General features: G+C 43.7%; 1 protein-coding gene across 1 annotated transcript in view; it reads right to left on the bottom strand.

The window, feature by feature from the left end:
* GGT1 (gamma-glutamyltransferase 1) overlaps nucleotides 1–25360 on the bottom strand; it is a 253854-nt gene that overhangs the window by 178324 nt on the left and 50170 nt on the right. Inside the window, exons 2-3 of the mRNA XM_073654277.1 lie at nucleotides 6505–6675; nucleotides 4894–5024 (exon numbers count right to left, since the gene is read on the bottom strand). Of these exons, the coding sequence (XP_073510378.1) occupies nucleotides 4894–5024; nucleotides 6505–6671 (298 nt within the window). The 5' untranslated portion in view covers nucleotides 6672–6675. The remainder of the gene's footprint in view (nucleotides 1–4893; nucleotides 5025–6504; nucleotides 6676–25360) is intronic.

The following is a 25360-nucleotide window of genomic DNA, read 5'->3' as shown; positions in this document are numbered from 1 at the left end:
CTACAATGTGGCCTAGCGGGCCGGGACAACCACCATCTGCCCCACCTGTGTCATTCTGGGGAGACTAAAAGCTTGAGGATTTTGGAAAATCACCTCACCAACTATTTTAAGCAACTCTGGGACAATTGATGCCACTTAAGTGGTGTCTGTGCCACAATTTTGGGAAAAAATGGAGACTCTTTTTGGAGTCCCCTTGCTTTGACAGCCCAGGGGTCTGGTTGCCACAGTAATAGAGATATTATGTCTGAGAGCAAGTGGGAGGTTTCTCTGGTCAGGAGCCCTAAACATGCAACACGGCCCACCCAGACCTGGGAGGGGAGGAATCTGCCCTTATAAACTGGGTCTGGGGCGGGATTAGTGAGTGAAGACAGAGACAGAGCCTGCAGAACAAGCAGAGCAGTCAGAGCCTGGAGTAAAGTTCCAGACACAGGAAAAGATACATCAGGAGCTCTGTAGGAGCAGAGGCAGAAGGCCAGGGGCTGTGAGCAGAGATATAGCTCGCCCTGGCTGAAGTTACTAAAACCGGACACAGGAGTCCGATGCTGTGGGGACTGATATATACCCAGCAGCAGAAACCAGCCGGCAGGGGATTCCAGGTCCTCTGGCCATAGAAGCCCGGAGGCTCAGTCACAAAGAAGGGACCAGCGCCGCCATCCAGGAGCGGAGGCTAACAGAAGGCCCCAAGTCACCAGCCATACGGGTGAGCACCACACGGTATACTCAGGGACGTGGGCTACTTGTAACCGCTGACAGCAAGGTAGCCAGGAAGAGTGCAGATAAATGGGGAGGCCTACAACTCCACCTGGCCAGGGGAACTCCTGCTTGCTCGCAGACTGACCAGGCCCCTTATACTAGCCAGTACTCCCGGGAGGGTCTGCCTTGTACCATCAGTAAAGACCCTGAACTGCACCTCACATCTCTGTGATTCCTTGCCGCACCAGCACCATTAGCACTGGGACCCTCACACCATCACTCCCATCATCTCTCACATTAGCTGCCCTGAGGCAATACTTCTCCCGTGGGGAGTTATCCCATACTCGGCTGCGCAAACAACATCAGCCTCAGCGGTCGGCAGCGCAGCGGCGGTCCCCACTGACCACAATCCATGGGTGGCGTAGTCGGACATTTGCTATACATTAAGACTGCCACTGGTTTGACCACCCTGGGCACGGACCGGGTCACCGCCACACGGAGACTACAACCCCCAGCATTCTACAACAGGACCGGTTCCGGGTTCCCCTGCACAACACAGGCCCAGGGGGCGCGTCATTGTCAACGTCAATTCCAGGTGGGTCGGGTCTCTCCCCCCCCTTTTAACCGTAAGAAACTACATACACTATGGCTTGGGGTAACACAGATGGTTGAGTCTGAAGAGCTGTTTACTCATACTATTGCCTGGGAATCAGAGGTCTGCTCCAAAGCCTCAGTGTCTGCTAGTCAGCGGAGTAGCCACCGCCTGTAGATCTAATTACAATTTTTTTCTTCAAATTCAAGTTTTTTTTTAATTTTTGTGTTGAAAAAGTACAAGAAAATACAATATACATAGTAAAAGGGTAAGTATAACTATAAATCTATGCATAACGACAGTACATTGGGGGGTACAGGGAGGGTTTTCCATCAATATCCAGATCAAGCATGTATTTTTCCATATGAAAGATAGAGAGAGAGGGAGCGGACCACGGCAGACTACCAATCAATAGAGTCGATTATGATCATTGTTGTGCAGACATCACGGATAACTTTAGTTGGGGGCTAGATGGTAGGCGTCAGAGTTTTGCAAATCAATCCAATCCCTCCAAATCACACAGTATCTATCAACATCAGCCGATGAGATAGGTCTCTATGAATAGGAATTCCTAAGTATTTGATACCCTGTGAGGGCCAGGCAAAGGGAAAGTTGGACTGGATGGAATCCTGTATGGATTTGGGGAGGGAGACATCGAGGGCCTCAGACTTCGCTGCATTGATTTTAAAATTTGACCATGTACCAAAGTGATCTATTTCAACCATAACAGCAGTGATGGATATATGTGGTTGAGTGATATATACTAGGACATCATCAGCAAATGCAGAGCACTTGTACTCGGTGCCTCCCACCTCAATCCCCCTAATATTGGGGTCATCGTGAATTGATTAGAGCAGGTGCTCCATCACTAGGATGTATAAGAGAGGGGACAGAGGACATCCCTGCCTTGTCCCATTGGTCATTATGAAAGGTGATGATAATGTTCCATTTCTCTTCAGCCTAGCTGACGGATTGCGATACAGGGCCATGATTTTGGCTATAAAAGGGTCCCCTACCCCAAGCTTGTTAAGAGAACAATATATGGCGTGCCAGGAGACTCTATGGAATGCTTTCTCAGCATCGAACGAGAGTATCTAATTTCAAATTTTTAACTGCATCTAGCCCAAGCAATACTTTGGGCCTAGTAGCAGTGTCTGCTAGTCAGCGGATTAACCCAGCTGTTAAGCAAGCTACACCACCTGTAGTTTGGACCCTTAATTTTTTCAAAGGAAATGCTTCGGGCCCCCGGGACACTCAGTGAAGAGCATCGGGGAGGCACCCCAAGGCACAGGGGCTGGGACTGGCGGTAGGACGCCTTGCGGTGGACCGCCAAGCTCGATCCTTATAAAAGCCTTTTAACTGCAGCAGCTTTAGTGGACGCTACTGGAGCTGGAATTACCACGGCTGCTGGCATGAGACTTGCCCTCCAATAGATCCTTGCAAAAGGATTTAAAGTGTACTCATTCAAATTAGAGAGACAATTTAAATTAAAAAGATTAGACCTGCCTCCACCGCAGGGGGGCTCGCTCGACCCACCAGCGGACAGGCACCAGTATTGGGAGAGGGGGGCTGGCCGTCAGGGTCCACCGCAGCTCTGGCACAAACCCGGCGACACGGAGGTCGCACGGGCAGGAACAGACTGGCCGTGTCGGCTTCGCACTTTTTTGGTTTTAGAAGGGCATGACATGCCTATATCTGTAACAAAGAAAATGACGGCACTTCCACTACAAAAAATAGGCGTGAACAGGTGCTTACTAAGAGCAGCTACCTCCATATATAATGAACGAATAAAGCAGCACGCCATGCCGCAGGTGGTTTTAAATGCATCAGGATCTGTCTTTCCCACACACAAGCAGACGGAGGTCTCTTAGAGAGGTATTCACATTGGTAGGTCCTGACATCGAGAAACGCCTTACCGCGGCTGTCAGGTACACATGAATTGGCCAATTTATGCGCTAAGATTTCCCATTTATTTACAGCAGTAATGCTATTCATTTTCCATACTTCATAATTACATGCGCTAAAAAAAAAAAAAATAAATTTTTCAAATAAGATTTTCTCTCATTTATTTCTATTTTCTACAGCAGTTATGCTATTCATATTTCATATTTCATATCTATATACTCAGTGTTACAGTGTGCTACTTTATTTGTTCATGCCTATATCTGTGTCTCCCCCTCCTTTTACTCCTCCACCTCTTTTCTTTTCGCATGACTATATGTACTGGTCACTTTTCCATGTGTTAGTTGTGTCTTCTGAGCAGTTTGTCAGCTTTTGGACACCTTTGAAGTGTTTTCTATGTGTTTCTATGTGTTTTTGTTTGCCTGCCATTGGTTTTAACGGTGTTCGACGAACAGTTCGGCGAACATACGGGTGTTCGACGAACCGAACTCGAACACTACGGGGGTGGCTCAACACTACTCATGATTCTCATTTGGTCTGACATGCACTGTGAGCTGTGAGGTCTTATATAGACAGGTGTGTGCCTTTCCAAATCAAGTCCTATCAGTTTAATTAAACACACCTGGACTCCAATGAAGGAGTAGAACCATCTCAAGGAGGATCACAAGGAAATGGACAGCATGTGACTTAAATATGAGTGTCTGAGCAAAGGGCCTGAATACTTAGGACAGTGATATTTCAGTTTTTCTTTTTTAATACATTTGCAAAAATTTCTACATTTGTTTTTTTTCAGTCAAGATGGGGTGCAGAGTGTATTTTAATGAGGAAAAAAAATGAACTTTTTAGAATTTACCAAATGGCTGCAATGAAACAGAGTGAAAAATGTAAAGGGGTTTGAATACTTTCCGTACCCACTGTATGTAATGTATAAAATTATTTTGTATGCATGTTGAATAGCAGGTCCAAATGTAATATTCTATTTCAGTGATCATTGTTTGGGAATAAATACACTGCATGCTTTTTACTATGCATCTAAATTGAATTGGAGAGTCTAATCTTTAAAATGATATCAAGAGGTCATTATCACTATTCTAAATGCTAATTGTATAATGTAAAATGTTTAACTGGTTAACAATGTATTTGCTTAATGGCACTTGATTAACTTATTTTAACACTTATGAGTCACATGCTGAATGTGCACTGGAAGAAGCCTAGTGTGAGGCGAAACCCAAGGTTGAACCGCATGTTTTTATGAGAAAAGCACATTGTTTCATATCCGTGTGGGTATATGGAATTCCACTTTATAAATTTAGTAGTGAAAAACTGAACAATGTGGAATCTTCTTTAATCCTGCAGGGCCACACCAACTGATATTGGGCTATCATATGAATTGATACACAACTGGATAGGAGATGGAAGTGCATGAAAACCGGCTCATTAGCTATAAAAATACTTTCTCCTGCTTGTTAGGATATGTGGTAAGTGACATTGAGAACATGGTGCCTATATTGATCTGATATGTTGTGTTGTTGCAGGATTTGCTTTTATTTATCTGCTTTGATCGAGGACCTGGAAACTCTCCCTTCTTCCGTGTGGTCTCCTCGCCCAATTTCTACACCTTGTGGGTTTTCCTTTACATTTAAAACTTACAAATGTCTGGCCAGCTAAAGACTGTTTATTGCCACTGCTTTCTTCCCATTGCTCACCTGTTTTTGGATCATATATGGTAAGGATCACTCCCCCTCCAATGCCCATACTGTGAGCATTCAGAAGACCCACACAAATGAGGGCAGCAATAGCAGCATCCACTGCTGTTCCACCTTCTTTAAGCATATCCCTGTAATAATGGAGGATATTAAATACATGTTACATGGAGCACAGCTTTATTTAAAATATCAGAAATATATGTTTTTACATTTATGTAATCTTCAAGGAAAATGTCATATACGGTAAGCTAGTGTGCTAACATAACAGACCTCATGAGATCATATTAATTGTTATGGCTAATACTAACCTCTTATTGAATACGGTGTGTGTTTATGCTGTGGGGATATTTACTCAAATTACATGTAGAAAAAGTTAAAAGGTTTGTGTCGAGTTTGGACGTTTTTCCCCATCTAGAGTATAGGAAATATCTTTCCGATAGCTGGGGGTCCGACTGCTCTGAACACCCACTGATCCACGAGAAGAAGGCTCTAAAAAGAGACCTGAAGGTAGCGGAGGTCGAGCATGCACACCTCCAATCCATTCTTTCATTAATGGAAATAGCCCAGCACAGCACTGTTGTCAACAACCCTTGGAAAAATGAGGAATGAGATATGAAGAAACCTCATATCTTTCTCAAGAAAAAAACTTGCACAACATCTTACTTTGTGCCGTCTCATTATGACTGCCCCATTGCACCATGGGCACACATGCATCTTTTTAACCCTTCGGTTGCTTTAACTGTGGATCAGGCAATAATACATTTACTTGACCCTATACACATATATTCGTAAGCATTTAGCCAAAATATCTGCCAAAGTGGGGTAGCCTGACTGTACACCACTGTGAAGCTTAGCCAATGTCCTAACTTGCCATTAGGACAAAACCGTAAAGTAATTTTTAAAAGGGGTTTTCCGACAAACAAAATTAATTTTAAATCAACATTTTAATCAATAAATCTTTGAATAATAATAAGTTCAACAATTGGATGGGTTTATTTTTAACACATCCAATTGTGGAACTTATTTTTATTTCCAGATCTATTAATTAAAAAGTACTTTGTTTGTGGGAAAATCCCTTTAAGTGTGTAAAAGTAATAATGAAGGAATATGCATTATAATAAATACAATAGAATTCCAAATCTCATATATACTCCCCCTCTAAAGTTCTGTGGTCTAATTCTGTATAGCCATATTAACCTAAATAAAACGGATATACCAGACTCTATAGTTTTCTATGGCTCTGGTCACTCTTCAGGGCTCTTTGGCTCTGATTAGGCCTCACGTTGTCATGAGGCCCACACAGCACCAGAGCCACTTTAGAGCCTTGAAGTGTGACCAAAACCAGAGGGAACGGAGTGGTGGGACATGTGAGGGCCAGGAACAGGTGAGTATTATATTCTTTTCTTTTTTATTAAACCCTACGTTTTTTATGCTCTGAGGTCTAGCGAGACCTCAAAACATAATAAACTTGTTTTAAATAAAGAATTGAGCTTGTGTTGAATACATTTAAAGCAAATTGAATTTACCTCCCAAATTCGAGCAAATCTGATGCAGATTCGCTCATCTTTAGTCAGCAATACTAAATGAATTCTGTTATGGTCATGGACTTACCTGCCAATCTCGGAGCATTTCCCAGCATCTGTGGCTACAGCTGCTCTTTCATAGATTTGTGAAATGGGAACAGATTGAGTACGCAGTCCAAAGAACAATCCCAAAAAAAGAACAAGTGCCAACAAAATGGCAGTCAGAAATCCTATTATCAATATACGTTTCTTCATGGTGCTGTAGAATAAGGAAGATACAAAAAAATGTTGTGGGTTCAGAATGCTCTGCATATTCTCTAAACTAGCAATTTTTCATTTGGTCAAAAGTACTAAGAACCATTTGTTCCCAGGTACAAATTTATGCCCATATTTTCTATGTTGTACCTTGCCTGCTTAATTTTCTGGTACTGGTTCATGTATAGTAACACACATATATATATATATATATATATATATACATATACATACACTGTATATGGCAAACAATCTGTGCCTGTTTTGCTATGAATATACCGAAGGACATACAGTTAGACTGGGTTTTCCTTGTGTTCGTGCTGCAAGAAGCTCCCTGTGCTTGGCTTCATGCTTCCAGCGTTCTCCTGACTTTTCCAATTGGCTCGAATGGTGCCAGCGCTGCCCGCACAACGTTACATCACAAGAGGCCCACAGGCAGGCTACAACAGTCAATCTTACAACAGACCTAATTTCCAAGCAGTATTAATCTGCTCTTAGATCCGATGGTTATTTAATAACAGAAAATTACACCCAACTAAAAAGAAAACAAAAAACCTATAATTCTTGCTGATTTTCTGCTAGTAAAAAGGAAAACATATAAGCAAAAAAGGTCAAAACAAATAATGGAAAAATCCTTCATGCAGATAAAGTAAGCTTCTACTTATACAGTACAGACCAAAAGTTTGGACACACCTTCTCATTTAAAGATTTTTCTGTATTTTCATGACTTTGAAAATTGTACATTCACACTGAAGGCATCAAAACTATGAATTAACACATGTGGAATTATATACTTAACAAAAAAGTGTGAAACAACTGAAAATATGTCTTATATTCTAGGTTCTTCAAAGTAGCCACGTTTTGCTTTGATGACTGCTTTGCACACTCTTGGCATTCTCTTGATGAGCTTCAAGAGTTAGTCACTGGAAATGGTTTTCACTTCACAGGTGTGCCCTGTCAGGTTTAATAAGTGGGATTTCTTGCCTTATAAATGGGGTTGGGACCATCAGTTGTGTTGTGCAGAAGTCAGGTGGATACACAGCTGATAGTCCTACTGAATAGACTGTTAGAATTTGTATTATGGCAAGAAAAAAGCAGCTAAGTAAAGAAAAACGAGTGGCCATCATTACTTTAAGAAATGATGGTCAGTCATTGCGAAAAATTGGGAAAACTTTGAAAGTGTCCCCAAGTGCAGTTGCAAAAACCATCAAGTGCTACAAAGAAACTGGCTCACATGAGGACCGCCCCAGGAAAGGAAAATCAAGAGTCACCTCTGCTTCTGAGGATAAGTTTATCCGAGTCACCAGCCTCAGAAATCGCAGGTTAACAGCAGCTCAGATTAGAGACCAGGTCAATGCCACACAGAATTCTAGCAGCAGACACATCTCTTCAACAACTGTTAAGAGGAGACTTTGTGCAGCAGGCCTTCATGGTAAAATAGCTGCTAGGAAACCACTGCTAAGGACAGGCAACAAGCAGAAGAGACTTGTTTGGGCTAAAGAACACAAGGAATGGACATTAGACCAGTGGAAATCTGTGCTTTGGTCTGATGAGTCCAAATTTGAGATCTTTGGTTCCAACCACCGTGTCTTTGTGCGACGCAGAAAAGGTGAACGGATGGACTCTACATGCCTGGTTCCCACCGTGAAGCATGGAGGAGGAGGTGTGATGGTGTGGGGGTGCTTTGCTGGTGACACTGTTGGGGATTTATTCAAAATTGAAGGCATACTGAACCAGCATGGCTACCACAGCATCTTGCAGCGGCATGCTATTCCATCCGGTTTGCGTTTAGTTGGACCATCATTTATTTTTCAACAGGACAATGACCCCAAACACACCTCCAGGCTGTGTAAGGGCTATTTGACCAAGAAGGAGAGTGATGGGGTGCTACGCCAGATAACCTGGCCTCCACAGTCACCAGACCTGAACCCAATCGAGATGGTTTGGGGTGAGCTGGACCGCAGAGTGAAGGCAAAAGGGCCAACAAGTGCTAAGCATCTCTGGGAACTCCTTCAAGATTGTTAGAAGACCATTTCCGGTGACTACCTCTTGAAGCTCATCAAGAGAATGCCAAGAGTGTGCCAAGCAGTCATCAAAGCAAAAGGTGGCTGCTTTGAAGAACCTAGAATATAAGACATATTTTCAGTTGTTTCACACTTTTTTGTTAAGTATATAATTCCACATGTGTTAATTCATAGTTTTGATGCCTTCAGTGTGAATGTACAATTTACATAGTCATGAAAATACAGAAAAATCTTTAAATGAGAAGGTGTGTCCAAACTTTTGATATGTACTGTATGTGAAAGTCAATCTTGTATTGCAGAGACAGAGTGAAAACTGTGGCCATAAAGTGTATGACCTGCATAAGATACGCTGTAACTCAATATCAGAAAGCCCTTAGAAAGCAGCTTCTACATACTTTTGGCAGTAGATTATCTCCTGGATAAGAGTTGAGCGTTAAAATGTAAGCTCCCTACTCCAATATCAGCTTACTTTTAAGATTATATTTAAGAGGAGGTTTATTTATGTGATTCTTCTAATCATGTTGGGTTATTTGTCTTATTTGTTATATAAATCTCAGTAATATGGGTTAGCCTCTTTGTAAATCACGTAGGCAATTTCTGTAAAAAAGCTTGATGTACAATACAAAGTTATATTGTGGTACCGTGTTAGCCAGAAAAATTGATGTAAATACTTGTATGCCAAAAATGACAAAAGTATTCTTGGGGTGATACCTTTATTGGCTAACCAGAAAAAAAATATATATATATATGCAAGCTTTCAGAGCACAGAGGCTCCTTCTTCAGGCAAAAATACAAATGAATTCATAAGACAAAAGGCACAGCATTTGAGAGCTGTTACAAGACATTTGTTCATGAGGTGTAAGTTGTGATGCCTCCTACAGATAAGTTAGGGAGAGCAAATTAGTTTTTTTTTTGTTGCAAAATGAGAGGCCTTGGGAATGTTTAATTATCTGGAGGTGTGAATTGTGTCCATGTAGTGAGTCATAAAGCCAGGTGTTATATTTAGTCCTGTTGTCAGTGAATTGAACATCCTTATCAATTTGAATTCCCAAATTTTTCTTTCTCTGTTGCCCTTGAAGTGACCTTTTAGTATTAAAACTTTTAGATCTTTCATACAGTGTCCCCAGCCAGAGAAATATTTTCCCACAGGTGTATCCAGTTCATTCTTAATTGTGTGTCTGTGTAAATTCATTCTCGTTTGCATCCTTTGCATAGTTTCTCCAATATAAACTCCTTCTGGGCACCTTGTACATTGTATCATGTACACCACATTGGAGGATGTACATGAAAATACATCCATGATTTTGTAGTCCTGATTTGTGTTAGGTATGCAGACTGTATTTGATGGTAATATGTGGGTACAAGTTTTGCATTTTTTGTTTTTACGTGGGAATGTGCCCGTCACTGATGGTGATGAGAGGACACTTCTGACAAGGAGATTCCTTAAGTTAGGGGGCTGTTTGTAGGAGAGAAGTGGTAGTTCTGGGAATATTTATTTCAGTTTGTGGTCTCTGTGGAATATGAGTTGGAGATCAGCGCCAATTTTCCTTAGGATGTTCATGTGGGGGTTGTATGTGACCACAAGAGGCTACTTCTTGGTATCCTTGTAGCTCTGTGAATTTGTTCATCTATTACCAGTGGATGGTATCCTTGTTGTAGGAATGTATTCCTCAGTGATAGTAGCTGCAGTTTTATGTCCTTGCTGTCTGAACAGATTCGAATGTACCTCAGAGCTTGACTGTAGATGATGGATTTTTTTGTGTGTCTTGGATGAAAGCTGTTCCATCTAAGATATGCTGGACGTCCTGTGGGCTTAAGGTAAATTGATGTTTGTATGGTGTTGTCTTTGATGTATATGGTCATGTCCAGAAAATGTATTTGGAATTTTGAGAAGTTGAGGGTGAGCTTGGTGGTTGGGTGGAACCTGTTGAAGTTATCGTGGAAGGTGAGCAGATCATCTTTTGAGCCTGTCCAGATTATTGGCAGATCATCAATGTAGCGGAAGTATGCTAGGGGTTTAATAGAGCAAGATGACAAAAACTCCTCCTCTAGTTTAGCCATAAATAGGTTAGCATATTGTGGGGACATTTTGCTTCCCATGGCGCTACCCATACATTGTTGGTATAAATTGTTCCCAAAGGAGAAATAATTGTGATGGAGCACAAACCTCATGAATTGCAGAGTTGGTTCTGTAGCCCGATTGTTTTTTTGTAGGAAATGTTTGCATGCTGCAATCCCATCCCCATGAGGAATGTTGGAGTAGAGAGACTCTACATCCATGGTGGCTAGTATTGTGTCCTCCGGAAGTGGGCCCAGGGCTGACAGTTTGCAAAGAATATCCGTTGTGTCCTGGATATAGCTGGGTGTGCGTCTCATCAGGGGTTTCAGAATGTTCTCTACCCAGCCTGAGATATTTTCTGTTAATGTCCCAATGCCAGAAATGATTGGCCTTCCAGGATTACCTTTACGTATTTTAGGTAACATGTAGAAAGTACCTGTTTGGGGATTGTCTGGTATTAGTTCCAGTAGTGAGGATGAAGTAGAATCAAACCCATTGATGATATGTGTTAGTTCCTCTGTGTATTTTTTGGTGGGATCTTCCTGAAGTGGAGTGTAGTATTTTATATCCAAGAGTTGTCTGTGTGCTTCTTGGATGTAATCTGACATGTTCATAATGACTACAGCTCCTCCTTTGTCTGCTGGTTTGATGATGATATTGTTGTTGGCTTTTAAAGATTGTATGGCTTTTCTTTCCTCCATACCGATATTGTTCGGCACTTTGTGGTGTCTGTCCAAAATGTCAGATTTAACTTTTTTACGGAAACAGTCTATGTAGTGATCTAGAGTTTGGTTGTGCCCAGGTTTTGGTTTCCAGTCTGTCCTCTTTTTCTTTTTTGATGTGTTGTTCAGATTATCCTGTGGTGTGATATCTGCATGGTTGTAAAAGAATTCTTTAAGCCGTAATTCTTTAAGCCGTAATTGAGTTTAGCACAGGATATTCCATTACTCCAGGTAACTAATACATTACACTAACAGGGAAATTTCAAATGATGAAACTAATGTTAAAAGGAGATTTCTGTTTCTGGGTAACTGAAACCTAATCATTGTATAATGAACAATTCTGGAACTTTAGTATTATTCTTCACCATTTTCCAAATCTCTGCGTTGCCCTAATAGGAACATTCTTGTTTACAGCAAGAAATGGAAAACCCTGAATGGACTAAATTTTGAGAGTATGGTATTAAGTTTAGACAATTCCCTTTGAGTTAAGAAACTCTATATTGCATCTGTATTGGGCCTGCTTCATTTTCCCTGATGAAGCTCCCTTCAGATTGTTTGGGACATCTGGAAGAAAGATTGTCCAGAGAAAAAAAGATAAGTACTTCCATGATCTCTGTGTCATGCTAACAATTAAGCATCCTGAGACCATTCATGTGTGGGATTACTTTTCACCCAAGGGAGTGGGCTCACTCACAAATTTTGCCTGAGAACACTGCCATGAATAAAGAATGGTATCTAAATGTCCTCCAAGAGTAACTTCTCCCAACGAGCCAGGAGCAATTTGGTGACGAATAATGTTTTTTCCACCAGCATGATGGGGTCCATTTCACAAGACAAAAGTAAAATCTAAGTGACTCTCTGAATAAAACATTAAAAATGTGGGTCCATGGCCAGGAAACTCCTCAGGTTTCAAACCCATTGAGAACATGTGGTCAATCCTCAAAAAGTGGGTGGACAAACAAAAATACAAGAATCGTGATAAACTCAAAGCACATGTTAGGCAAGAATGGGCTGCCATCAGTCAGGGTTTGGCCAAGAAGCTGAAATCCAGCTGCCAGGGAGAAGGTGAGAAGCCTTGAAAAATAAGGGAAACGCAGTCTTTACTTAAACTTGATGTATTTATCAATAAAAGTGAAAAAATGTATTAAATGCCTATAATACTACTTTAGATACATATGACTAACAGATCTAAGAACACTGAAGCAGCAAAGTTTGTGAAAACCAATATTTGTGTCAGTCTCAAAACTTTTGAGCAAGGGTGTACATTGTGGAGAATGGCATTATCAGTTTATTATATTTTACAGAACCACATTAGAAACAGAGTGCAGAAATTGAATCAAATGTTGAGTTGGGTTGGGTGACGATGCCTCCAACACCTAAGTGCCTTCAATATATGTAGAATCAAGAATAGAAGAAGAAGAAGCAGCAGCAGCACTGATGCATTTATCTTCCTTTCTTCAGAAAGAAGTAAAAATTATTTTATATGCATTTTATTGTTTTACTGTAAGATTATATAATAGAATTAAAGTATTATACCTATGAAGAAACCTCATTCATTTGACAAGAGAAAATGGTCTAGCCCAAAAATGTACCCTGTGCCCGCTTATTATACTGTATGTGCCGCTCTGCATTAATATATTCAGTTTTAAGGAAAGAAGAAGCATCAGTATTAACGCATTATCCTGTATTCTTCAGTTCCTTCTTAAGTCAGAAATATGGATTGTTTCTTTTATTACAAACGTTTAAATATGATTTTAGAGAGAGGTCCCAGATTTATTGATCCATGTCCGAGACAGTGATTCAGCATCTCCCTAGACTACAGAATTATTAATACATAAAAAGGGATAGGTTTGAGAACCCAAGGCTGTACTAATGTGATCTTTACTTAAAGCCATAATAACAAGGAGTTCAGAGGTTGGATGCCCCAAAGCCCTAGAATCAGAGGGGCAAAACAGCACCCCTTTCCCAAAAGAGTGTGCCAGTAATATAACTGGCAAGTCATAATAAGGAGGTCATGCTGTACATTTTGCGGTCATTAAAGGGAACCTGTCACCAGAAAAAAATACGCTATTAACCTGCAGATATGGGGTTAATCTGCAGATTAAAAGCGTTACTAACCTGCCGGACGCCTGCACGTAGCCGAACGCTGCCAGGAGAAAATTAACTTTATTCTCCCTGGCAGCATTCAGTTTCAATCATGGGGGCGATGCAGGGTCAGGTTCAGTCATTGCTCTGAGAATACAGAGCGGTGGATGTAACCACTCCCCCGGCCCTGACTGACAGTCAGCCCCATGCAGAGCCAGTGTCAGTCAGTGTCGGGGGCGCAATTACGGTCAACACTCTCTATACTCAGAGCGATGACAAAACTCGTGCTGGCACCGGCCCCTTGGCTGACATCAGAATGCTGCCAGGGGGAATAAAGTTAATTTTCTTCCCACAGTGTTGGGCTAAGTGCGGCCGTCGGGCAGGTTAGTAAAGCTATTAATCTGCAGATTAACCCTATATCTGCAGGTTAATAGCGTTTTATTCTAGTGAGAGGTTCCCTTTAACTTAAATTTATGCCTGTGGTGAATGGAGCACCGAATAAGTCTTGAACAGATTAGATTTAGATTCAAGACACTAAATACCAGTGAATCCCACATATACGGTAAGTGTCATCTTTAGGCCATATTCACACGATCCAACTGGGCTGCACTTACATTGGTGTCAATGAGTTTTAAATTACATCTCTGGTGAATTCAGCACCAATTTAATCTTGAACAGCCTAAATTTGGAACACTAAACACTAGTGTTGAGCCACCTCCGTAGTGTTCGAGTTCGGTTCGGTTCGTCGAACACCCGTGTGTTCGCCGAACTGTTCGTCGAACTGTTCGTCGAACACCGTTAAAACCAATGGCAAGCAAACAAAAACACATAGAAAACACCTTCAAAAGGTGTCCAAAAGCTGACAAACTGCTCAGAAGACATAACTAACACATGGAAAAGTGAAAAGTACATATAGTCATGCGAAAAGAAAAGAGGTGGAGGAGTAAATGGAGGGGGAGACAGAGATATAGGCATGTCATGCCCTTCTAAAACCCCAAAAGTGAGAAGCCGACACGGCCAGTCCGTTCCTGCCCGTGCGACCTCCGTGTCGCCGGGTTTGTGCCAGAGCCGCGGTGCACCCTGATGGCCAGCCCCCCTCTCCCAATACTGGTGCCTGTCCGCTGGTGGGTCGAGAGAGCCCCCCTGCGGTGGAGGCAGGTCTAAGCTTTTTAATTTAAATTGTCTCTCTAATTTGAATGAATACACTTTAAATCCTTTTACATGGATCTATTGGAGGGCAAGTCTCATGCCAGCAGCCGCGTAATTCCAGCTCCAGTAGCGTCCACTAAAGCTGCTGCAGTTAAAAAGCTTTTATAAGGATCGAGCTTGGCGGTCCACCGCAAGGCGTCCTACCGCCAGTCCCAGCCCCTATGCCTTGGGGTGCCTCCTGATGCTCTTCACTGAGTATCCCGGCGTCCCGAAGCATTTCCTTTGAAAAAATTAAGTGTCCAAACTACAGGTGGTGTAGCTTGCTTAACAGCTGGGATAATCCGCTGACTAGCAGACACTGCTACTAGGCACAAAGTATTTCCTGGGCTAGATGCAGTTAAAAATTTGTAATTAGATACTCTCGTTGGATGCTGAGAAAGCATTCCATAGAGTCTCCTGGCACGCCATATATTATTCTCTTAAAAAGCTTGGGGTAGGGGTCTAGGGGACCCTTTTATAGCCAAAATCACGGCCCTGTATCGCAATACGTCACCTAGGCTAAAGATAAATGGAACTGTAGCACCCCGAGGGCTCGGTTGCTACAGAGGTATTGCACCTCACCCAGAGGTGTGATATCTCACTCTCAGGTAAGGATGGAGTGTGGATCAGGACCCCGACACCTGTATGCATTACACCACATTGCCGTGGGGCAGGGCGACCAATATGCCCCTGAGATGAGCACGACAGTCCTTGTCCCTGGCTGGAGTGGGGGGAGGGAACACTGAGGAAGGGGAACCCTGTAGTGCAGGAGCAGGGAGGAAGCAGTTCCTGGGTGCATTGAGAAGGGAGTATAAAAGGTGGGCACCATCTTAGTTCAGTGCAGAGAAGTCTGAGCAGAAGTGACAGGGAGCAGGGGCTCTGCATGAGCTCTGCTCCGGGGGCGGGCCTAGTAACAGAGGCCCAGGCCTGGAAGAGGGAGAAGGAAGGAAGAGGAGCGGAGAAGGCTCCAGGATCGAGGAACGAAGGGATCCCAGGAGTGCGGACGGGCGAGTCGCCACCGCACGCCCGAATCCCCCTGCGTGGAGGGGTCAGGCCAAAGGGGGAGACCGGTCCCCGAAAATAGTGGAGGCGGGAAATGACCCTCAGCTACAAACCGGAGGCTGTGACATTTTATGTCGCGCAGCCCCTCGCTACACCCGCTAGGAAGGCACCACATAGGGTCAGGGAAACTGGCGCCAAATTTACCAAGAGGAGGCCCGAGGCAGCAGGACAGAAGCGTTGGTAAGAAAGGCCAGACAAAGGACACACAAAGGGGGTCCTGTGAAGCGCTCCAAAGTTATCTGGGAGTTGTCTGAGCCCCTCACCTGGTGAGCACAGTACGACGTGGGCAGCCGTTACCTGCAGAAGTGGTCTGGATAATAAGAACTGTGAGTAAAGGCCCTGGACTGTATCACTGACTCCGTGTCGTTACTACTGCTGCCCTGCACCATCACCCCCATCCTCCGCATACACTGCCCTGAGGCTATACTCCTCCCGTGGGGAGTTATACTACGCTCTGCTGCACCCACAACACCAGCCTCAGCGGTCTGCCCTGTAGCGGCGGTTCACTCTGACCGCAATCCACGGGTGGCGTAGTCGGACATTTAAACATCAAAACCACATAAATAGTTCCGCCACTGGTTTGACCGCCCTGAGCCACGGAACCGGGTCGCCGCCACGGAGACTACAACCACCAGCATCCACCAAAAAGGGTCCGGCTCCGGGTGTCCCAAGGCCCAGGGGGCGCGTCAGAACATTTTCATCACCTTTCATAATTACCAATGGGACAAGGCAGGGATGTCCTCTGTCCCTTCTCTTATACATCCTAGTGACGGAGCACCTGCTCTCATCAATTCGCCATAACCCCAATATTAGGGGGATTGAGGTGGGAGGCACAGAGTACAAGTGCTCTCCATTTGCTGATGATGTCCTAGTATATATCACTCAATCACATATATCCATCCCTGCTGTTATGGCTGAAATATATCACTTTGTTACATGGTCAAATTTTAAAATCAATGCAGCGAAGTCTGAGGCCCTCGATGTCTCCCTCCCCAAATCCATACAGGATTCCATCCAGTCCAACTTTCCCTTTGCCTGGCCCTCACAGGGTATCAAATACTTAGGAATTCCTATTCATAGAGACCTCTCCCATCTATGTTATCTTAATTTTGGGCCCTTTATTGAACAACTCCATACAGACCATGGTTGGCAAGTTAGAACTGTAAGATTCACTACATGAACCACTGGTGTTTTGTGGAAAAGCACATGTACACTGTGTTCCAAATTATTATGCAAAAAGTGTTTAGGAGTGATAAGGGAAGAATTTTTTTGTTTGTCAGTTAAACTCATTGATGGTGATGTGTGTCAGGGCTCTTTATATCACTGTAAGCAATTGCAGACACCTGTGCTAGTTAGTTTGGCAGGTGTGTCCAATGAAAGGCAAGACTACTTAAGGAGGCTGTCCCACATTATTAAGCAGCCTACATTTTCTGCCAAAATGGGAAAGAAAAAGGATGTGTCGGCTGCTGAGAAGCAACAAATTGTAGAGTGTTTAGGTCAAGGCATGACTACAATCAACATTGTGCGATGATCAGGATGAAGTGTCTTGGCAATCAAGAATTATGTAGCTGATTCACAGTACACACATGTGCATGCTGATAAGGGAAAATTGAGGACTCTTTCCTACAGTCAATTACGTCAGGTTAAAAGAGCAGCGGCAAAAAAGCCTGGTCATAGCAGCAGACAAGTTTTTGAAGCTGCTGGTGCCTTCAACGTCCCCCGAACAACAAGATGCAGGGTCCTTCAGAGGTTTGCAGCTGTGCGTAAGCCATCCTGTCGACCTCCTCTATCCACTGCACACAAGCAGAAACGGCTCCAGTGGGCCAAACAATACATGAAGACTGACTTCAAAACTGTTTTGTTCACGGATGAGTGCCGTGCAACGCTCGATAGTCCAGATGGATGGAGTGGAGGATGGCTGGTTGATGGACACCCCACGCAAACATGGCTACAGCGCCAACAAGGAGGAGGTGGAGTAATGTTTTGGGCTGGAATCATGGGGAGAGAGAATGTCGGCCCCTTTAGTATCCCTAAAGGGGTAAAGATGAACTCCATAATGTATGTGGAGTTTCTCAAACAGCACTTCCTGCCATGGTTCAAGAAGAAGAACCGTGTATTCCACAGCAAGATCATTTTCATGCATGATAATGCACCGTCTCATGCTGCACATAACACAACTGCATCTCTGGCTGATATGGGCATAAAAGGGGACAAACTTATGGTGTGACCCCCATGCTCCCCTGACCTCTACCCCATTCAGAACCTCTGGAGCATTATCAAAAGGAGTGTCTATGATGGCGGGAGGCAGATCACATCTAAGCAACAGCTCAGGGAGGGTATTCTGTCCTCATGCAAAACAATTGAAGCAGAAACCATCCAAACCCTGACAAATTCAATGGACGAGACAGTTCAGAAGCTCCTTTCGAACAAGGGGTCCTTTGTGCAAATGTAACATCAACAAGAATAAAGTTTTGAGTTGAAAACTGTTTGATTTCAGTTTCCAATAACCTGCTAATGCTTATAATTTCAAAAATGACCATTTTTTTGTTCTTTATTAAAATGAAAAGGTTGATCGAAGAGTGTGGGGGATCTAAGAGTGTGGCAACCCAGTAGTCAGGATTACTTCGAATTCTGAGAATCTGAGGGTCATGTTGCAGGTAGTGCAGCAAGAAGGCACTCATGTGTCTTGCGCATCTAGGAGCCCAAAAATTATTTTCCGGGCTAGATGCAGCTAAAAATTATTATTAATTTTAAATCTGGTGGAGCTTAGTATAGATGGCCTAATAGAATCAGTACTGCACACTGCTACAAAGCCCAAATTATTTTCCAGCCAAGATACAGATAAACATGATTAGTAATTTGAAAGCTTAAAACGGTTGGTGAGGTGATTTTAACAAATCATCAAGCTTTTACTCTCCCCAGGATGACACAGGGGTAGAAAAGTCGTTTCGGATCCATGATTTGTTCATCTTTATGAACGTGAGTCTGTCTACATTATCACTGGAGAGACGCGTGCGCTTATCTGTCAGCACACCACCAGCAGCGCTGAACACACGTTCAGACAGAACGCTGGCTGCAGGGCATGACAAGATCTTCAAGGCGTAAGTGGAGAGCTCCGGCCATTTATCCAGATTGGAAGCCCAAAAAGAGCAAGGGTCCAGTGACACAGTCATGGCTTCAATGTTTACTTGGAGATACTCCTGTACCATCGTCTCTACGCGTTGACTATGTGTCAGACTTCTTGTCTCCTGTGGCCTTGCAAAGAATGGGCTAAAAAGTAGTGAAATGATTCCGCAAAATTGATGTTACCAGCAGATACTGTGTTTCTGTTACGGTTTGAGTGCTGAACACTCGACGGTCCCACGGTTGGCAAGTTGGAACTGTGAGATTCACTACGTGCACCACTGGTGTTTTGTGGAAAAGCACATGTAAGATTCTGCAACAGTCTCTGCTGATACTCCTGCATGCGTGCATCCCTTTCTATGGCAGGAATAATTTCTGCAAATTTACTTTTGCACCGGGGATCTAACAGTGTGGCAAACCAGTAGTCAGGATTATTTCTAATTCTCACAATTCGAGGATCATGTTGCAGGTAGTGCAGCAAGAAGGCACTCATGTGTCTTGCGCATCCAGGAGCACCAAGTCCCTGTTGTGTTGGTGGCGAGGTAACAATCATGCTTCCTTCCTCTGTCCTCTCCCCCCAACCTCGCACAACAGAAATGTGATCAAGGTCTCCCTCATCTGATGAGTCTTCCATCAGTTCGTCCTCCACTTCTTCCTGGGCTCCTGCACCTTCCTCACTAGTTTGGCTGCTACCATGCGCCCTGGTAAAACCATCTCCCCCACCCTCACATGCCTGCCGCCTTGGTGCTGCCGACCATCTGGACCTTGCAGATGTTAGCCCTTCCGCATACAACTCCTCCTCCTCTACTTCCTCCACCTCCTCTTGTGCCACCACCTGACTCCGAATTCTGTTTAACATGTGCTCCAGCATGTAAATTACCGGAAGGCCATCTAGTCCGGGATAGTGAGCTAAAAATTGCTGGACAACCAGGTTCAACACGTGAGCCATACAAGGCACGTGTGTGACATTGCCCCGGCGAAGGCCCGCACCCAGGTTTGCAGCATTGTCGCACACGGCCTTCCCTGGTTTCAAGTCCAGTGGAGACAACCATTCATGAAATTGGTTCTCCGGAGCTGACCACAACTCCTCAGCTGTGTGACTCACATTTTCCAGACATTTCAAAGTAAAAACCGCCTGATGACGTTGAGCCCTCCTGCCAGCATAGTAAGGAGGTGTGCAGGATCCCTTCTGCGCAGTTAGAAAGCTTGTGGCATGACCAGACAGGCTTTGGGTGCAGGTGGAGGACCGAGAAGAGGTTGAGGAGGCAGAAGCAGTGGAGGAACTTTGAGACAAAGAGGATTGACGCACAACTCGTGGGGACGGCAAGACTTGGACAGCAGCCCCTTGTCCTGCTGTCACCATAGTTACCCAGTGCCCAGTCAGCGACAAGTAACGCCCCTGTCCATGCCTACTCGTCCAAGTGTCTGTGGTGAAATGCACCCTGTCACACACAGAGTTTCTCAAAGAAGCGGTGATGTTGTGTGCGACATGCTGGTAGAGCGCAGGCACACCTTTCTTTGAGAAGTAGTGCCGACTGGGCATCCGGTACTGGGGCACTGCGACGGACATAAGGTCTCGAAAATCCTCTGTGTCCACCAGGCGGAAAGGAAGCATTTTTGTAGCCAAGAGCTTGCAGATGGTGAAATTCAACCTCTTAGCTTTCTCATGGCTAGGAGGAAATGGTCTTTTACTTGTCCACATCTGAGGGACCGAGGGCTGGCTGTTGTGCTTAGACGGGGTTGAGAAGGGTGTCCCCGGCAAACTGCCGGTCTGTGAAGAAGATGCAGGCGGACATGTTAGGTTGCCTTGATCCAAAGGTGGTGCTATCGATGTCGGACAGCGCTCAACACCAGCTGGTGTTTCCACCTCCAAAGAAAATGATGACCTGCCAATCACGCTGGCTGTTGCGGGTAAAGAGGTGGCAGGTCTGCGTCCCAAAACAGGTGTGACTGCTGTCCCCCAAGTCACAGAGGATGAAGAGGCCGCGGATGCACAAGATGTGGCAGACGGTGGTTGGCCCGGCCGGCTAGGCCGCATTGTAGCACAGTGAGCTTCCCACTGCAACTTATGCTTCATGTCCATGTGCCGGTTCATGCATGAAGTACTCAAACTATGTATTTTTTGGCCTCTACTTAGCTTTTGCTGACAAATGTTACAGATCACACGAGTTGGGTCATCTTCATCGATCTGAAAAAATGCCCAGGCTATGCAAGGCTTAGCACCCATGTGACCTGAAGAGCCACCACGACTTGTGGTCAGAGGCAGAGTTGTGTTTGAGGATGCAGTTGTTGACGTGATTCCAGTACTACGTCTCTGTCCAGGAAGGCGCAACCTGACCTCGTCGTCACTAGCATCCTCCTCCACCTCCTCTGCTGACCTCATCTCTTGGCTGACTGTGGGTTGACAGTAAGTGGGATCTCCAACCTCATCATCATCACCCTGTGTGTTATCACATCCGTCGTCCTCAGAGCCATCCTGTTCCTGCCGTGACAAAAAACTAAAGTTGTCGCTCCAATCAGGTATTTGAGTCATATCATCGTCTTCCTTATTGTCTCCACCAACAGGAGTTACAGTTTGGGAATGAGGGTCTACATTATGGTCAGAATCTTCTGCGTCTGGCCCTGGATCCGACTCATAAAGATTCTGGGCATCAGTGCAGATCATTTCCTCGTCTGGATTCACAGAAGCTCTGATTCCCAGGCTATAGTATGAGTAAACAGCTCTGCAGCCTCAACCATCTGTTCTACCCCATACTCAGACGGGCAGCTGGAGACTTGGGAGCTGTGAGGAAGCAAGTGCGATTGGGGTGACACCTCTGAGGACTGGTGTATTTGTGATGTTGAAGTTGATGTGGAGGAGAGCCCACTTAAAGGAGCACTTGATATCCGTTGAAGCACCTGCTGTTTTTTGTGCCTCATCTGTAATTTGCAGCGATTGGCGTGGCCGTAAGAAAGGGATCTTATCACATTGTCCGCTAAAAGAAGTAGACATTTTAGTTTGGCTGGAAGATGGTCTTTCTTCTGCAGATGTTACTGTTGCTTTAACACCTACCCTACGGACACAACCTTTTTTTCCCCTTCCCAACACGCCTATTCCCCTTTCCACCAGCAGCAGGCCTTTTTCCACTCATTTTGGTGGTTAACTAATTCACAACTCTGGAGTTGTTTGCACAAAAAAACAATGGATGGGAACCGAGCAGAGCTGAGTGGCCAAACTGTGGTATTAGGCCAAAAGTATTGGCTGGGTTAGATGCAGATAAAAATGATATTGAATTTGCAACCTGATGGAGGTCAGTATAGATGGACTAATAGAACAAGTCCCACACACTGCTAGAAGCCGAAATATTTTTTCAGAGCTCGATGCAGAAAAATATTATATTGAATTTGCAACCTGGTGGAGGTTAGTATAGATAGACTAATAGAATGATGCTATGCCCAAAAGGTTTTACTTCACTAGGTGCAGTAAAAAAATTGGTATTCTATACACAGGTGGTGTAGCTTGCAACACAGATAGGCTACTCCACTGACTAACACACTCTGCAATAGGCCAAAAAGGATTTGCTTTGCTAGATTTAGCCAAATGCTGTGAAAAACACTTGCACAGCACTGGCACAGACCTGCCTGGCAAAAGCTGATAGGAACTGATGTAACTTAGTCCTGAAAAGGACTGCAATTACAATTAGTCTTTACTCCCAACCTATCTATTTAAGAGCACAGACCTGCCTGATAAAAGTCGTTGGAAATGATGTAACCTAGTCCTTCAAAGGACTGCAATCACAACTCTTCCCTACTCCCAAGCTATCTGTAGATTTGTGCGAAAATTGGCTTGAAATTAACAAGGTATAGCGCACACAGCAACAGCGGTGCCGTCTAACACGCAGCTGCAGCAGTGAGGAAATTGTGGCGACGGGGAAAATGGCTGGGTCTTATAGGGCAAGGACATGTGACATACACTGCCAATGACACATGCCCTTGCTTGTGTGAAAAAAAGCACTTCGCTCCGTGTGCGCTGCTGATAGGCTGACAGATTGCACCTCCCCACTGTAAATGCGGGAAAAAGAAAAAAAAATGGAGATCTTCATTATTCCTGCAGAGATCCATCCCCTGCCCCTCCCCCCGCCCCGCTGTACACTCAAACTGCGTATTAACATTAATTTTCAGTATTACTGAGAAAAAATCCAGTTATGATTTTGGTGCACGAACAGTTATCGAACATAACCTCGAACAGCCAAATTTTTTTCGAATCGTTCGTGTTTGCCGAACGGCTCGAACACCGCCCAAAACAGCTTGAATTTGAGATAGGTGAACAGTTCGAGTCGAACACCGCTCATCTTTACTAAACACTAGTGAATTCCTCATTCAAGTGTTATTTTTAGGCCATGCTCACACGATTCAAATGCACTGCGTATTTTTTTCATGTTTTTCCAAATTCGCAGTAAAATTGCTGCATTTTAAAGCAATTTTGAAAAATCACAGCTTGATCGCACAGTGTGAACATGGCCTTAATATTCCAAAGAGCAGCAGAGCGCTTTTAATAAAAAGGGTTTGCCATATTAGATCTAATCCTTATAAACAGGGATGAAATGGTTGAGGAGGTAAAAGTGGCTGGGACCCTAGGAGGCAGCGATCATGCTATTATAGAATTTTGGATAGCTAGAGGAGGAAGACATGTGAAGACTCAAACTTCAAGGTTAGATTTCAGAAAGGCTGATTTTAAGCGACTCAGAAAGAGAATAGGAGGGATCCAATGGCTGGATGTCCTTAAGGACAAAAATGTCCAGGAAGGATGGGAAATTTTTAAAAATGAGATTCTCAAAGCGCAATCATTAACAATCCCGAAAAGTAGGAAGAATGGGAAGCATTTAAGGAAACCAGGATGGATGAACACAGAACTTAAACACATGCTAAAAAGAAAGAAAGAAATGTTTATCGAATGGAAAGAGGGAGGCATATCTAAAGAAGATTATAATGCAGTCTGCAGATCCTGCAGGGCACGTATCAGGTTAGCTAAAGCTGACAATGAATTAAGGCTTCCAAGAGATGTCAAAAGCAATAAAAAAGGATTTTGGGGGTATGTCAAAAGTAAAAGAAAAGTCAAAGATGCTATAGGATTTTTACAGGATGAAAATGGTGAAATGGTAAGAAAGGATGTTGAGAAGGGTGAACTTTTTAATTCCTATTTTGCATCTGTTTTCTCTCAGAAAGAAAATGTAACCTCAACTGATTTTCACTGTCCTATTAAAGGAATACAAGAATCCAAGTTATCTGTAAACAGAGAGATTGTGAGGGAATATTTAGCTAACATAAAGGAGTTCAAGTCTCCAGGTCCAGATGAATTACACCCCAGAGTACTGAAGGAGATCTTAGAAGAAATTTTAGAACCACTCTCCATAATCTTTGAAAATTCTTGGAGAACAGGAGAAGTCCCAGAAGACTGGAGAAGAGCAAATGTTGTTCCTATCTTCAAAAAGGCGAAGAAGGTGGACCCAGGGAACTATAGGCCGGTGAGTCTGACTTCTATACCAGGAAAGATCTTTGAACAAATTATTAAACAACATGTATGTAAGTACCTGGATAAGAATGAAGTGATTAACCAGAGTCAGCATGGTTTGTAACTAACAAGTCATGTCAGACTAGCTTAATTTCCTTCTATGACAGAATCACTGACTGGGTGGATCAGGGAAATGCTGTAGATATAGTATATCTTGACTTTAGCAAAGCATTTGACAAAGTATCTCACACCATCCTTATTGAAAAAATGACCAAGTATGGAATGGACAAGGCAACTGTTAGGTGGATTCATAACTGGCTTAGTGATCGGACTCAAAGAGTGGTCGTAAATGGCTTCACATTCAGTTGGATGAATGTCTCAAGTGGGGTACCACAGGGCTCTGTCCTGGGACCTGTATTGTTCAACATCTTTATCAATGATTTAGATGAAGGAATTGAGGGTAAACTGATTAAATTTGCTGATGACACAAAGCTAGGAGGGATAGCTAACACTAGAGAAGAGAGAGAGAGGATTCAAAAAGACCTAAATAAACTGGAGCAGTGGGCAGTAACTAACAGAATGTTTTTTAACAGGGAAAAAAGCAAAGTACTACATCTGGGCAATAAAAATGAAAAAAGCATATACAAAATGGGAGGAATAGAGCTAAGCAACAGTACATGTGAAAAAGACTTAGGTATACTAATAGATCATAGACTGAACATGAGTCAACAGTGTGATGCAGCAGCAAAAAAGGCAAATACAATTCTGGGATGTATTAACAGAAGCATACAGTCTAGATCACGTTAAGTCATTACCGGACTTTACTCCTCTTTGGTCAGACCTCATCTGGGATACTGCGTCCAGTTTTGGGCACCACATTTTAAAAAAGACATCGACAAACTAGAGCAAGTTCAGAGAAGAGCGACCAGAATGGT

The sequence above is a fragment of the Phyllobates terribilis genome, unplaced genomic scaffold (genome assembly GCF_046119375.1).
Source record: "Phyllobates terribilis strain yellow unplaced genomic scaffold, ASM4611937v1 Scaffold_1__5_contigs__length_1240528914, whole genome shotgun sequence".
Classification (NCBI taxonomy): Eukaryota; Metazoa; Chordata; class Amphibia; order Anura; family Dendrobatidae; genus Phyllobates; species Phyllobates terribilis.
Note: the sequence above shows the minus strand (reverse complement) of the source record. Positions and strands in the feature narration are given on the sequence as shown.